Source organism: Triturus cristatus, chromosome 7, assembly GCF_964204655.1.
Source record: "Triturus cristatus chromosome 7, aTriCri1.1, whole genome shotgun sequence".
Lineage (NCBI taxonomy): Eukaryota > Metazoa > Chordata > Amphibia > Caudata > Salamandridae > Triturus > Triturus cristatus.
Window position 1 is genome coordinate 1,831,058,369 of NC_140590.1, and position 15,082 is coordinate 1,831,073,450.

The 15,082-nt window shown below is 37.7% G+C and overlaps 1 protein-coding gene across 1 annotated transcript; it reads left to right on the plus strand.

Annotated features, from left to right (window-relative positions):
- Nucleotides 1-314: 314 nt before the first annotated feature.
- Nucleotides 315-1,238, plus strand: LOC146813325 (olfactory receptor 5V1-like). The gene has a single exon (XM_085614749.1). It carries the CDS (start codon nt 315-317, stop codon nt 1,236-1,238), a length of 924 nt encoding a protein of 307 aa, XP_085470875.1.
- Nucleotides 1,239-15,082: the final 13,844 nt, after the last annotated feature.

A 15,082-nucleotide genomic window follows, 5' to 3' on the forward strand; every position in this document is an offset into this window, starting at 1 on the left:
GTATGAAGCAGGTTATACATTTTTCTACATGGAAATCTAAGCTGAGTTAATACTTTTAGGCACACACATCTGCAATAAATAGTGTCCCTATCTCTGAAAGGCAAATGATAAAACTCACTAAAATTATTGTGCAAGAGAAAATATTTCTTGCTGACACACAGTGTATGATGAAAATTTGCAAAAGATTAAATTAGTAGCTTTTTAGACGCCAACAAACAAAAAGCTGCAAGTCAAACTAGTTAGTAAAAAAATGTACTCACATTGCTGGTGTGCTTTATTTCAGCCTGCCCTGAAATGGTAAGAAATCTGGACAAATGAAAGGGGAAAATCTGACTTCAGAGGAACAGTTCCTGCTTATAGGATTTTCGGATCTTCCACTGATGCAAGTTCCCCTTTTTATTACATTTACAATAATTTACTTGATGACTTTGATTGGAAATCTTCTCATCATGTCAATAGTATACTCCAGCCCACATCTGCACACCCCCATGTATTTCTTTCTTATAAACGTGGCCTTCATTGACATCACTAACATTTCAGTCACTTTCCCACATATGCTGACACACTTCTTTCAGATAGGTACACTCATTTCTCTCAATGAATGTCTGCTGCAGATATTTTTCTTTATTTTCTTGGTGGGGACAGAATTCCTTATCCTCACAGTTATGGCCTATGATAGGTATGTGGCCATTTGTTATCCCTTACATTACATGAGTATCATGAACAAAAACATGTGCATACAGCTGGCCACTGGAAGTTGGTTTGGTGGTATCTTTGTCCCACTTTTGCACACTATACTACTCTCTAGGCTTTCCTACTGTGGATCCCACAGCATCAACCACTTCTTCTGTGATTTCAGTGCCCTGATGAAGCTTTCTTGCACCAGCACCTACATTATTGAGACACTGAATTATGTAAATGGATGTACTTTTGGACTGATTCCCTGCATTTTTGTCTTCGTATCTTATGCCAAAATCATAACAGCGATACTGAACATGAACTCTCCAGAGGGGAGGAGCAAGACCTTTTCAACCTGTGGTTCTCACCTCACTGTTGTTATTTTATTCTTTGGGTCTGTTTGTTCCACGTACATGAGACCAACATCAAAAGTTTCAATAAAAGAAAACAAAATCTTGGCTTTGCTGTACACGGCTGTTCCTCCACTGTGCAACCCTATCATATACACTATGAAAAACAAAGACTTTACAAATGTCCTCAGAAGGACAAAAACACAGTAGCATTGACAATGGATCAACATCAATCCACAGCTTTTGCAAGGCTTTTAAAAACTTTAAGGTGGAAATGTAACTGTAAACTGTGGATTGAGTCCTGTACAACAGTAAACTTCAATACTCAGTACCAGGTGTTTTGGTGATTATAATACTAATATCATGCACATACATTAGAGGTAGTCAGGTGTAGCAGCTGCTGCTTCTCTTTTCCTTTGGTCCTCCTTGCTCTGCTTTAAATAACCCAGGTCTCAGGAGCCATTAAGGCAGGTGTATACAAAAGTAAACAGGGTTGACTAGATCTTGTTTACTTTCTGTAGTTTCACCTCCTTGTGCGTCCTCTAACTCCTCAGCAGAAGATAAAAGTATTTGGCGGCCCTAAGTGGGGGGCAAAATGTCAATGTTGAAAAGTTATCAGTGGTCCAAGGGTGTGTGATGTTACTTTGGATTGACATTTTAGTGAATTGATGGTAATTAATAATGTAATGTACTCATGTTCAACAGTAGTGTTTTTGTGGGCATAGTAAACTGGCATTTAGAGAAAGAAGAACAAAACAAACACAAATGTGTGGGCAGTGCACATTTGCAATAACAGATAGCTGAGAGCAACAAAACATTTAAATGTGGTAATAAATACCTTAACAGATATGAGATAATTATTACATCACTACAGGTTTGATCTTGGGGGAGTTCGGAAAGTGTATCAAAACAAGAGATGACACGAACATGATCAGATATGAAAATGGAACTTATGTGTGAGGAGTACGTAATGTAGCAGGGAATAGGAGACACAAAAATCATATATCATTTATTCTGGTTAAAAAGCAAAGAAAAGAGTAAAAAATATTTATTCTAATAAATCTGTGTGACAAGATCTTCATGAGTCAAATAATGAACGTGATATATTTGTTGTTTTAAAAGCTTTCTTAGATTTATATGGTTTAGATTTAAATTTAGATCCATGATCCTAAAACAGATCATGTATTTCATTGAAATTCCCTGCAAAAAGAAGGGTCACATTTTACTGGACATTATACATTAAAAAAAGATATAGTTCTTATTCAATTTAACACTAACCAAACCCCAGCTACTATCGTTATCATATTATTGAGATAGCAGAGCATGCTTCAGAGATTTATGGAACAAAATAACACGTTCACATTTCCTACAAATTGCAGGACAGAAAACAACATTGCCCATTACACAGCATCTTTTTATGTTTTGAGATTCATCGGCATTACAATGTGTTTCCTGCAAAAGAAAATGAGTATTAAGGGTTAGAAAGATAAGACAATACCTTTTAATGATTAAAAGGTTTACCCCATCCACGGACATTCCAGAGACACTCTTAATCATGGGAGTAGGAAACACATCAGGATGAACAACAGGATTTAGAAAACTGCAAATAAAATAAAGAAATAATATTAGGTGATAACCAATAAAAAAATAAGAATAACTGTTATTCATAAAGCATGCACAAAAGATAAAAGTGTGAAATAGAAACATAAGAGGGAAATAACAAGATAGTAGATAAGAAGGTAACAAGCAATAAAGAGTGTAAGAAGAAAATAGTATAGCAGCAGATCATGGGACAGAACCCAAATCTGAGGAAGAAGAGTAAGAACACATGAAGTAGCGACATAGGAAGAGGATCAGTGGAGCATATATAATGAAGGAAAATGAAAAATTCAAGCCCAGGTGCAATATATTATTAAAAGATTGTGACTATGTGTGAGAAAGTGTTTATATTTTAGGTGGAGAAATCATAAATACATTCTTTCTAGGATTCTCAAAGGATTTGAAATTTCCATTATAAGTAAATGTACAGATGCATGGATGAAGGAAGCTACAATAAATGTTCAATTATCTCAGCAAAGGAAGAAGGGACAGAATTCTTAGAGAGATTCAGAGAAACGTAGATGTTTTGTGCTGACCAAAATAATTTCCTCTTTTGTTCCGCAGCATTAAGCTCTCATTATAAATTAGTGTATTCCAATTATATAATTATCCACATGGCTTTGAAGATGAATTGGATTTAAGACCAAGATGATGAACTCTGTGAATCGTGATATTTGGTGATTTAGAAATGTCTAACAAATTCAGCAGAAATTACCACACTATTCCTTCTGGGAGATCACATAAAGATTATTACATCGATTACAATTTTTCAAATCTTCAGAGTGCTTTTGAAGTTGTGTTTTTTTTTTCCATCTTGGTTATTTTCTTCGACATAAATGTCTTTTGTTCACTTGTAATTCCACTTCAAGAGTCTGTTTTCCATCAACACTCATCTGTCTTCAATTTGCTTAATTTACCAATAGTAACATCGCAAATGGCTCCAATCCTCTGATTTTGTCCAGAATAGTATCTAAGACTGGAATATTTGATGAGTCAATAGGATAATGGGGATTATTTTTAAGCCTCGTTTGTTTAGTTACAGAAGAAGATTGAGACTTAAAATTAGGATGAGACTAAGAGGCTATTTTTTAAGAGGTCAATGAAAAATAATTTATTTCACTATTATAGGAAAATGATATAAGGAAAATTATATAACCGCTATATATACTCTAAAAAGCAAAGGTTTCAAGACTGTGAGAAGAACCTCAGTGAAGAATACATGTAATTTAACCACTGTTCAATGCTAAGTAAAAAAGGTTATAATGAAGATATCAACTATTAAGCAAAAATAGGAGATTGAGCCATAAAAACAGGCTGACCTACCATAAATAATCCTTATAAAATGTAATAAACTGGGCATGAGTAGTACCTTCCAAAGAGAATCATATGGATGGAAATCATCTCACATGCACAAATTGGGTGCTGTAATCCTTAGTCACAGTTTCTTCTAAGAGTGCATTATAAATCACCCAAAGCGAGTTGTGGTGCCCTCTGTAATGGAATGTTTAGTGAAATAATGTTTAAACATTTCATTGAGAGGAGAGGAAAGAAGTTGATGTGGGGAAAAATGAAGAGAGGTCTTATTCTTGCATGGATGAGGTCTATTACTCAGAACCATTAAGTAAATCCTTCTTCTGCAATACAACTACATACTCTGATTCCTCATTACAGTTTGGCAACGAGCATGAAGACCCAGATTTCCTTTAACAACAAGACGGTGTACTACAGTGCTAACCTGTTGAAGTCTATGTATAAGCGGTATGTGCTAAGTACTTTGGTGAACTACTGTGATCTACTGTCCGACAAGTTTCCCTGACTAAGCAATGTAAACACGAGTTTCCTGATGTATTTATTTTGGCTCAGTGTGTTCAAGTACTTGATGGGGTTGTATTTATCTTTTCTCCTTTTCTGCTTATTACTGTTTGCATATACCTAACAGTGATTAAGGGCAAGGTAGCGGCAGAGTGATCATTTTCCATGTGAGGAGTTTAATGGACACTTGCTGAAGCTGGCAATGGCTTTAATGATGAGCTGCTTCACAAGACCTTCAAATGCTTCTTTCTCACAAACTGTTGACTCACCTCAAGGTTTTCTCACTTCTCTTGTGCATTACTCAAAGAGTTTGTCTCTGCTCCTTGCATCCTTGTATACATAGGCTTCACAAGAATGTTCCTGACTGGTGATGGTACCATCTTCCTCTCACCATGCTCTTCTATGCTGTATCAAGGCTGGGTATGGCGTGATTAAGTTGATAACATTTCTACAAGTACTGCACAGCTTTTGGTGGTTTCTGCCATGATTGTTTGGGATGGACCACAGTGATAGTACAAGAGCCCCATTCTGGAGCTATATGGAGAATTTATTTTGAGAACTGTTAGAGCCGTCTTCTGGGGCTAATTGAAGAACTCCTCTAAGCTGGATGTTATTTCAAAATCTCTAAACTGGACTATAGATTTGGTCAAATGTAGTTTGATGTCCCTTTGTTTTCTTGCAATTATAATTTTGTCTTTCAGGTTGGCGATTGGGTATTAGATCGAATACTTGTGCAGAGACATTATCTATTTCACATACCTTCTTATCATATTGGAACATTTACTTATATCAATCATATATAACTTTACTGTTCAATATGCAGAATGATATTCCGCCCCCATTTTCCCAGTTTTTTTTTTCACAAGTCCTGGTGATCTACATTACCATAGGGAAGAAGGAAAAAAGTGTTCTTGCATTACACCAGAGAGTGTAAAACATTGTTAATTGCAGCAAAGAAACCTTCTCAGGAGATATTCATGCATCTACCTGAGTTGTCTTCTGAGGCGGAGTCTCGACTGAATGAGTATGGAAAATCTATGTATGGTCCTCTGCATGCAGAAACCCAAAATGGGACACCAGAGTGGCGTACTTACTGTACAAAGCAGTTTTTGAGTGCCATTCTTACCCAACAACTATTGATGGACCACTGCATGCAGAAAGGTCATACGAGGGGGTTGTAACTGGGGATATGACTATTGGTTTTTATAAGTCTGTCGTTCTCAATTGTTGCTCTCACATGTTAGTACTGAGTCAATTTACCACACATACCAACCAATGCACTGTCCTCTTACCCCAAGCCAAGGGTCCCCTTACGGCACGGGAGAGCACTGCCATTACCCATGGGCACTCAGACCCAACTAGGTACCCTTCTCTGTTAAATAATTTAACTTCTTGTACTATGCAATTTAACCACTCAGCACTTTGCTCTTCTCTCATTTCAGGTTTTAGCACCTCAAAAGATTTTACCAAAACTAATCTTAATCCTTCTTCAAGCTCATTCAGAGTTTTAGAAATAATTTTATTGGCAGAGTAAATATGTTCTTGTTAAAGTATTGAAGAAATAAAGAGATCCACAAGAAGTGAGAGAAGGTACTTTATTCCAGTCATCCACTCTCCTAGAATGACAGTTCATTCAACATTCTACTGTAAGCTACAGGTAGGAGATTCCATTAGTCTATAACAGGAGGGGGAAAAGGGAGGGGAAATAGGGAAAAGACCAGGATGTGAACAATGAACGTTAATGTATAAATAAATAATAAGATTACAATACATCCCTTTAACTGAGGAGATTGAAAGTCTGATTTATCCCACATTACAAGTCTGTCTCTACTTCAAGTTTGTCCATTTTCATGTTGAACCACATTCTTTCTCACCTTAACCAATTGCTGAGAAGATTGGAAATTACTCTGACCTTTAGGTTCCTTTGTGGGTTTTTTCATTAACACAGTGTCATCTACCTTCCAATTATGCTTCTTCACACCATGTTTTTGACCATACCAATTTTTATATCTCTCCTGATGTTGTTGGTTTTTTGTGTGTCTCTCCTGGCAATTTGTTAAGACAATTTTACCCCCAGTTAACCGTAATGGGTTCATCTTAGTGCCTGGTTCTCTTCCCCTCATGGAAACAAACTAAATATACCTGTAATGAGATTAGGTGATGTGTGGTAAGACCAAACACATTCTCTAAGAGAATCGTCTACATCATGCCCATTTATGATAGCCAGTTGAATCTGTTCCTTTATTATCCTATTTGTTTTTCATCAAGGCCATTGGCCTTAGGACAATATAGTGCTGTCTTTTTATATTTGATGTTCAACTCTTGTAAAAACTCTTTCATTTCCCAAGATGTCAATTGTACACCATTATCTGTGACCAAAGTTGCTGAAATACCCTCATTGCTGAAGGCATTCCTCAAAAACGCAAAAAGGTTACTAGTGGTAGTACGTAGGGTAAACTTGAATTTTATACAAAGTCATGTGTAGTCTACTAGTACAAACATGAACCTTCTGTGAGTTCCAAAATTCTCAATAGGCCCAATTATGTCTGCTGCCAATTTGCTTGCATTGTTCAACACTCCGTCCATCATCCCCTTTGGTTTTGCTTTGTTCGCCCTAAGTTGGAAGAGTATGCCCAGACGTGGGTCCCTTGCTCACTTTGTCACTGGATTCAAGCTAGCCTGGCTGATGACGGCTAATTAGCCAGAAACCAGTCCCAGGATGCTTGTTTCCGGTCCAGATAGACATGGCTTAGCAGTTCGGGCTGGACTGTTCCTATGAGGCACAGGGTCAGACTGATTTGCATATGGCCATGTCTGAACTGGGGTGGTGGAGTGAGCTAAAGAATGATGATGGATTAAACCCAGATCAGTTGACTGGGGGTGAGTGCTTGCATTGTTCAACACTCCGTCCATCATCCCCTTTGGTTTTGCTTTGTTCGCCCTGAGTTGGAAGGGTATGCCCAGACGTGGGTCCCTTGCTCACTTTGCCACTGGATTCAAGCTAGCCTGGCTGATGATGGCTAATTAGCCAGAAACTGGTCCCAGGATGCTTGTTTCCGGTCCAGAGAAGACATGGCTTAGCAGTTCGGACTGGACTGTTCCCATGAGGCACAGGGTCAGACTGATTTGCTTATGGCCATGTCTGAACTGGGGTGGCGGAGTGAGCTAAAGAATGATGATGGATTAAACCCAGATCAGTTGACTGGGGGTGAGTGCTTGCATTGTTCAACACTCCGTCCATCATCCCCTTTGGTTTTGCTTTGTTCGCCAATTTGCTCCACAGCACAACTGGTACTTCTACTGGAGATAAGGGAACTCTGCGCAAAATCTGTATCTTTTTGCACAGCTGATGCACTCCTTTACTTTTTGTTCCACCATTGAATCCACGTCAGAAAACCAAAAACAATTCCCCAGCCTGTTTTTTGTAATGCTCCTTCCTAGGTGCCTTTCATGGGCCAATTCTATAATGTTGTTTCTGAGATCAACGGGGGTATAATTTTCTCATTACGATAGACTTTGTTATCAATTATTGTCAATTCTAATCTCACTTCCCAATATCATCCACAAGAAATTCACATTTATCAGGCCAGCCATCCACAATTAAATGTTTGAGTATATTCATGTTTACATCCTTGTTCGTACTCTCTTCCCATTCTGCATTGGTCAAGGCAGGTAATTGGATGGCAAGAATGGGTCAATCTAAGCGTTCATCCTGGGCAGCCTGTTCTAAGGGTGACCTTCAGAGGTAATCCACCACTTTATTTTCATCTCCTGATAAATATACTACTTTAAAGCAAAGGGTTTCTAATCCTCGTACCCATTTGGATATTTTGGAAGATCTGCACTGACTCTTGCTAGAGAAGAACATGAATTTTAAAGGTTTATGGTCTGTGCAGATGGTAAATCTGGAACTGCATAAATAAAACTTTAAATGATTAATGGCCCAAAACATGCTAGGGCCTCTCTCTTGATCACAGAGCAATTGTGTAGAGAAGCAAAGGCCATGTTAGTTTCACAACTCTCCCCCTTCTGAGTTAAGGTGGCCCCTAAACCTTTGTTGGAAGCATCAGTCGGTAAAAATGATTTTCTTCATAGGGTCAAAGGACTCCAAGGCTGGTGAATGTATAATCTCTTTTTTTCAACAGGTCTACAGCTCTGTAATGGCTTTCCGCCCAATTAAATTCCTTGTTTTTCTTTAATAACTCTCAGAGGCTTTCATATTTTTCAGAAACATCCTTTACAAAATATGCCATGTATTCAATGAGGCCTAGCAAAGATGTTAGTTCCTCTTTGTTTTTTTGATATGGGGCATCACTGACAGCTTTGAACAAACTGGACTTTGCTCTAAAACCTTCCTGGGAAATTGTGTTGCCACGGTACTCTACAGATCTTACTATGATCTTGCACTTCCCAAATTTTACAGTTAATCCTAGTCTCTTGTATACAAATCCAAAGACTTTATCATGATCTTCAACAGATGATCCATAAATCATTATATCATCTTGGAAACACATGGTGTTCGTAATCCCCTCTAGGACTTGTTGCATAATTTTTTATTTAAGCTGCAGCAGCAGAGGCAAGTCCAAAAGGCATTCTCATAAACATATATGTGCCAAAGGGAGTGGTGAAAGCTGTAAGTGGTCTGGACTCTTGGTGAAGTTCCACCTGGTGATAAGCCATAGATAAATTGATAACAGCGAAATATTTAGCATCCCCTAACGTGCTTAGCATCTCATTTATATCGGAAAGGGAAAAACTCTCAACCCAAATGTTATCATTTAAACTGTGCAGGTCTAGACAGACAAATTCCGTATCCACTAGCCTTGGCTGCTATAACAATGGAAGCCAACCATTCAGATGATTCTATGGGTTGAATCACATCTATCTTGCATAGTTTTTCTAATTCCTTTTTAACAGTTCTCTCATGAGGAGTGGAACCGGATGGGGCTTCTGTACTGTAGGTATAGCTCCATGTTTGACTTTCATACTGTGTTGAAAATTTCTAAACCAGCAATGGTCTTCGGTAAATAGCTTACAGTTCAAAAAGTATGTTTATTAAGGGAACTTAAAGTGTCAATGCATAATACAATAAAACAATAAATAATCATATGAATCCAAATGAAATTTAAGAACAAAGTAATTGGGTGAAACTTCAGATTAGCATAGTTTAAAAGAAAGAATGAAAAGGATATGCAAATTGGATTGTGTAATCAAAGGAAAATTACTTTTCATGCATAGAATATAATAGAGGATTTAGAATAAGCAAATTAATGTAATATCAACATAAGGAAAGTCAAGGAGGTTGAGAAACTTCTTCTTGAATATGGGTTAGGGAAAAGGAGCGTTTAGCACTAGCGTTTTATAGCCATATGAATAGGGTATACAAAAGTTGTATCTAATCTATGGTTATGGCAAATGGCATACCACCCTGCTTTATAAGATAATTTGGTGACATCTTTCCAATTCTTGGTTATGTATTGAAAGGCAACTGCTACCTACAGGTCTATAATCTTTGTGTTAGAAATGCAATTGGTCCAGACAGGGGATAAACTTCCCAAAAACACATTAGGGATGGAGAAAGGGCATCTAGATCCAAAGATTAAATTAACTTGAGACCAGACAGTCCTCCAAAAGTTATGGACAAATCGACATGTAAAGAGAAAATGATGTAAATCCGCATGTGGAAAGGATCATGTCCAACAAGTATCTGAGAGATCTGTGTGCCTTTTGTTTAAAGTATCCAGGCATACAATAAGTCTATAATATATAAAGAAGAGTGTTTGCATGGAGTTTGCTGCTCTAGAAGATTTCCTGATTTTGGTCTATATTTTGTTCCTTAAAGTCATTGACCAGCATAGATCTAGAACCTGTTCCTAGGAAAGTTCCACTTTGGTTTTTCCTCTTGTGGTGCATGAAGTGTGTAAATAATTATAAATAACAGATGCTGCGGGGTTAGTACAAAGAAGAGTGAGTAATTTGTTAACAGGAGAGGAGGTGGGAGCATTAGAGGATGTAAACTGGGCATATGCAATTAGAATAGCTTATTTCAGGAGGTCATATTTGGACTGAAAGGATGTAGAAAGTTCAAAAAGTGTACTGACTTGTGAAAAAGACATGATCTCATATTGCACATATAGTTGATGTATCCAAATTAAGCCCCTCTGCCTCCAAGATCTGCAATACATAGGTTTATATTGTATCAGTATCTTTTTATTATGCCATAGTGTAGATCTGAAAAAAGAGTCTAAATTCATAGGGATTGGCGACAAATTGGATTCCAAAATTTTGCACGTATATTTAAGTATAGGAGTAGATAGGGATTGTGGCTTGTGGATGAAAGATATATATTCTTGAAATGAGAAGGGAGAAAAAAAGAAAGCTCAAGTTCAACCCTTAAAGGACAATCCATTGAGGACTCAGCGAGACATCTCGAGGATTGACGGACTAAAAAGGACTTTTGATATGTGAGGAAGTCAGGGAAATTGACACCGCCTTCTGATTTTGGATGTATTAGCTTTGATAATGACATGCATGATTTTCTATTGTTCCATAAAAAGAAGATAACACAAAATTTATTTTCTTAAAGTTTTTTTAAAGAAATTTGGTACTGTTATGTTAGAGATTGTATAAAGTATTATAGGGGTCAGCATCATGTTCAGAGTATCCAAACGACCCCACCAAGATAGATATAAAGGGTGCCATTTGGCAATCAATGTGGAAATTCTTTGTATACAGTTCTCCATACAACAAGAGATTGTATCCGGGATGGCAGGAGTAAAATGTAAACCTAAATATTTTATATGTTTTGGACTCCATGTAAAGTTTGAGACAATAAAATCATCCTTAACAGTATATTTTGTAACTGGAAATATTTCACATTTGTCCTTATTCAATTTGTATCAAGAGACTGAAGCAAAGGATTCAACTTCTTTTAGGAATGTGGGAATAGAGGACTGGGTTGTGAAATAAATAATAATACATCATCAGCATATGCTGCCAATTTGATGTGAGTGTTTCGAAAATCAAATCCATGTATATCCTGATTCTGACGGAGTCTGGACAAAAAAGGGTCTAGGGCTAAATTGAATAGAAGTGGGGATAAAGAGCAACCATGACGAGCACCTCTCCCTTAGTCAAAAAATGAAGATGTGTTGCCATTTGCACATACTGCCGCTCGTGGATTAGAGTAGAGAAGTGATATTGTTGCAGGGATTCTGCGTATGCACAGAACTATGCGCAGAAAACCAGGACCTCAGAGAATTGTGGTGTACCAGAAACTCCCCTCAGAACCAAGAACCCCTTATCCGACTAGCTTAGTGTCCCATTCGTTAGCCTAGATCTAGCTAGGCGGCCCCAATGTATAGACAACCCAGAACAAGCGACTTAGATATTCTCAGGAATGGTGGGAATCCGAAATACTCGTTTGTACTTAGCTATCAGTCCACAACAGAATAACAAAGACACGGTAAAGTTAAAAGAGTTTATTTATAAACCTCGCGTCCTAAGATGCAGTACTTTGGCTAACACAAGCAGACCAATGGGACACTAAGCTAGTCGGATAAGGGGTTCTTGGTTCTGAGGGGAGTTTCTGGTACACCACAATTCTCTGAGGTCCTGGTTTCCTGCACATAGTTCTGTGCATACGCAGAATCCCTGCAACATGGCACCCCACAGAATAACAAAGACACGGTAAAGTTAAAAGAGTTTATTTATAAACCTTGCGTCCTAAGATGCAGTACTTTGGCTAACACAAGCAGACAAATGGTCAAGATCAGGACCATCAGCATTGTTACAATACCATACAGAATGAAAGGAGCAATCATACTCATAATGACAGTGGATAGAAACCACACTCCTTTCTCTAGCAACTAATAGGTTATTATTAGACTAATAGAAGGTCACTTAGGCTAACAGGGGGGACCCCATACCGTATAGATCAGCTTAGTGGAATCACATCACAGGATCAGTTAGACTCTCCCCTGCATCAGCTCTTCGGTTCGAATGAGCCTAAAACATTCTGTCCTGCAATATTAAAAGCACTTGTCCTTCAGATATTGGCAGCTGCATGTATGATATGTCTAAAAAGTGGTACGATCAATCTAATCACAACACTCTGTACCTTCTAGTGACCCAGACTCGTTCTTTACATGATGTACAGACCAAGGGCACAGCTCACTGTTAAGAATGTTAAACAACAGTCTGTTATCCTGTAAGGCAAAGTCGAGTAAGCAATTCTAAAATGAATAACACATAACAACAGTGTCGCGTGCAAAAGCAGCAGAAACGGCGAGCAGGCTTTCTAACAGTTGGCTCGGTTATGCTAACTTAGTGTTGTAAATAGGGCGTGGCTAATCCACACTACAATATTAAAGATCTAATTTTAGGTCCAAATCCAAATGACTTAAGTGTATGAAAAAGGTAAGGTCATTCCACTCTATCAAACACTTTTTCCGCGTATAAGGCTACTGCTGCTAGAGAGTGAGATAAATAGGAGGATTTAGACAAAACGTCAAAAAGTAAATGGGTATTATCTGTAATGAGATGGCCTTTAACAAATCCAGATTGTTGCTTCCATAATAATTTAGGTAAACAGGATTCTAAACATATGGCCCAAGTCTTTGAAAAATGTGTGTAGTCTATGTTAACTAATGAGATAGGCCAGAGTTTTTTGCAGTATCCTAATTCCTTTTCTTCTTTGGGAATAAGGCAAATTAGAGCTTCTGAAAAAGAGCCAGCAGATCTGCCCAAGTGTAAAACAAAATCTATAAAATTGTATAATTTGGGGATTAGCAGTTGTGTGAAGTGTAAAGAGAACTCAACGGTGAAGCCATCTGGTCCTGGGGCTTTGTCTTTTTTGAGTGTCTGTATGGCAGCAAGGAGTTCCTTTAATGACATGTCAGTTTCTAAGAATGTAAAATCCGGTCTAGTGTCAGAGGACTGTTGGACACGAGAAAGAAACTGAGAGATATGATGCTCTGAGAGAGGGATTTCTAACCTGTAAAGTATCTTATAAAAGTGGAGGAACTCATCCAGAATTTCGGTGTCTTCAAATTTCAATGTATGTTGTTCATCCATAATAGGTTCTATATTAAGTTTGTTATGTTTAACTTTCAGGTAATTAGCTAAAATTTTCCCTGCTTTGCTTTGGCTACCATAAACTTTTATGCTGGACTTATATAAAGATGTTGAGGCATTATCTGTTGATTCCTTATTGAATTGAAACTTGGCGTTTATAAGTTCAGATAAACAATCCTTAGATTTTGAAGAGTAGTAGGAGTACTCCAATCTCTAGCTGCTGCTTTAAAAGCATCTCATATAACAGAAAAAGGCAGGGTGCCAGATTGATTAACCAAAATATATTCATTAGAGAAGGAGATAAAAGAGGAGGTAAATGTTGGGTCCAAAAGGAGAGCATTATTAATGCGCCATCTTCTGGAAGTGTCCGTTTTTCGTAAAATATCAAGTTGGATGGTGGTAGGAGCATGATCTGATATTAGAATCGGGCCAATATCCGCAACTATTACTGATTAGGAGATATTGTGAGAAATATAAAAATAGTCTAAAAGAGATTGGGAATGGTGAGCTGAATAATAGTAAGTATTTTCCCTTGTAGTAGCATTGCAGAGTCTCCAAGCATCAAGAAGCTTGTACTGTTTAATTGTCTGAACTAAACGTTTATGAGCCTAATGGGGGACAAAAGAAACCATTGAGGTACAATCCAAAGAGGGGTCTATGACTTGATTGCAATCTCCTGCCAGGCTAAGTTATCGTCAATACAATGTGTAATTTGTTGAGCCAAGGAAGTCCAAAAGGAGGACTCCCCAGCTGTGGGAGCATATATATAAAAGTAAAGAAACTGGAGCACACCCAATCAACAATTTGACAAATAACCATCGTCTGTCACTATCAGAGCATTGGGAAAGTAATTTAACAGAAAGCGATTTAAGACACAGAGTTAAAACCCCATTCCGTTAACCATCCCCTGCTGCATAAAAAACCTTCCCTACCCATGCGTTCTTTCATTTTAAAGATTCCTCTACTGTTAAATGAGATTCTTGTATACCAGCTATGTCAGTTTCCAATTTAGCTAGGTGAGTGAGAACCCTATGCCTTTTAATAGGAGAATTCCAACCTCAGACGTCCCAAGAGACAAATTTCAAAGACATGAAACAAATAAATAAAAATATAAAAGACATAAAATCAATGCAGACCCTTAAACAACAAAAAAAATAACCGAAAACAATCCAGCTATATGTAATATTAATGGAATAATGCAAGAAAGAGTGGAAATGTAGAAGAGGAGAAGGAAACAAAAGATAAAGGAGGGGAAGAACAGAAAGAGTATGGAAAAAGAACAAAGATGGATTGAAAAGTAAAGATAGTGTAACATACCTAAGAACATCATAAAAGAGTTGGGGTAACCACATGGAACAGATTGCACGTCCGGACCAAACAAAACGAGGGACAAGAAGGGATCATGTCAACTCACAAATGACAAGGATGCGGGGTGGATGCAGACATCAACAACCCTGTAAATGGGAAAGAACAAAGTAGTTAATGAGAAACAAGGAAGATTTATGAAACAGGGAGACTAGATAAACTTTTAAAAGAGACTGTAACAAACATTTATGAACTACTAAACC

What these genes read in the sequence shown, in the direction of transcription:
- LOC146813325 (XM_085614749.1), top strand. Translation starts at nt 315, where the DNA reads ATGAAAGGGGAAAATCTGACTTCAGAGGAACAGTTCCTGCTTATAGGA.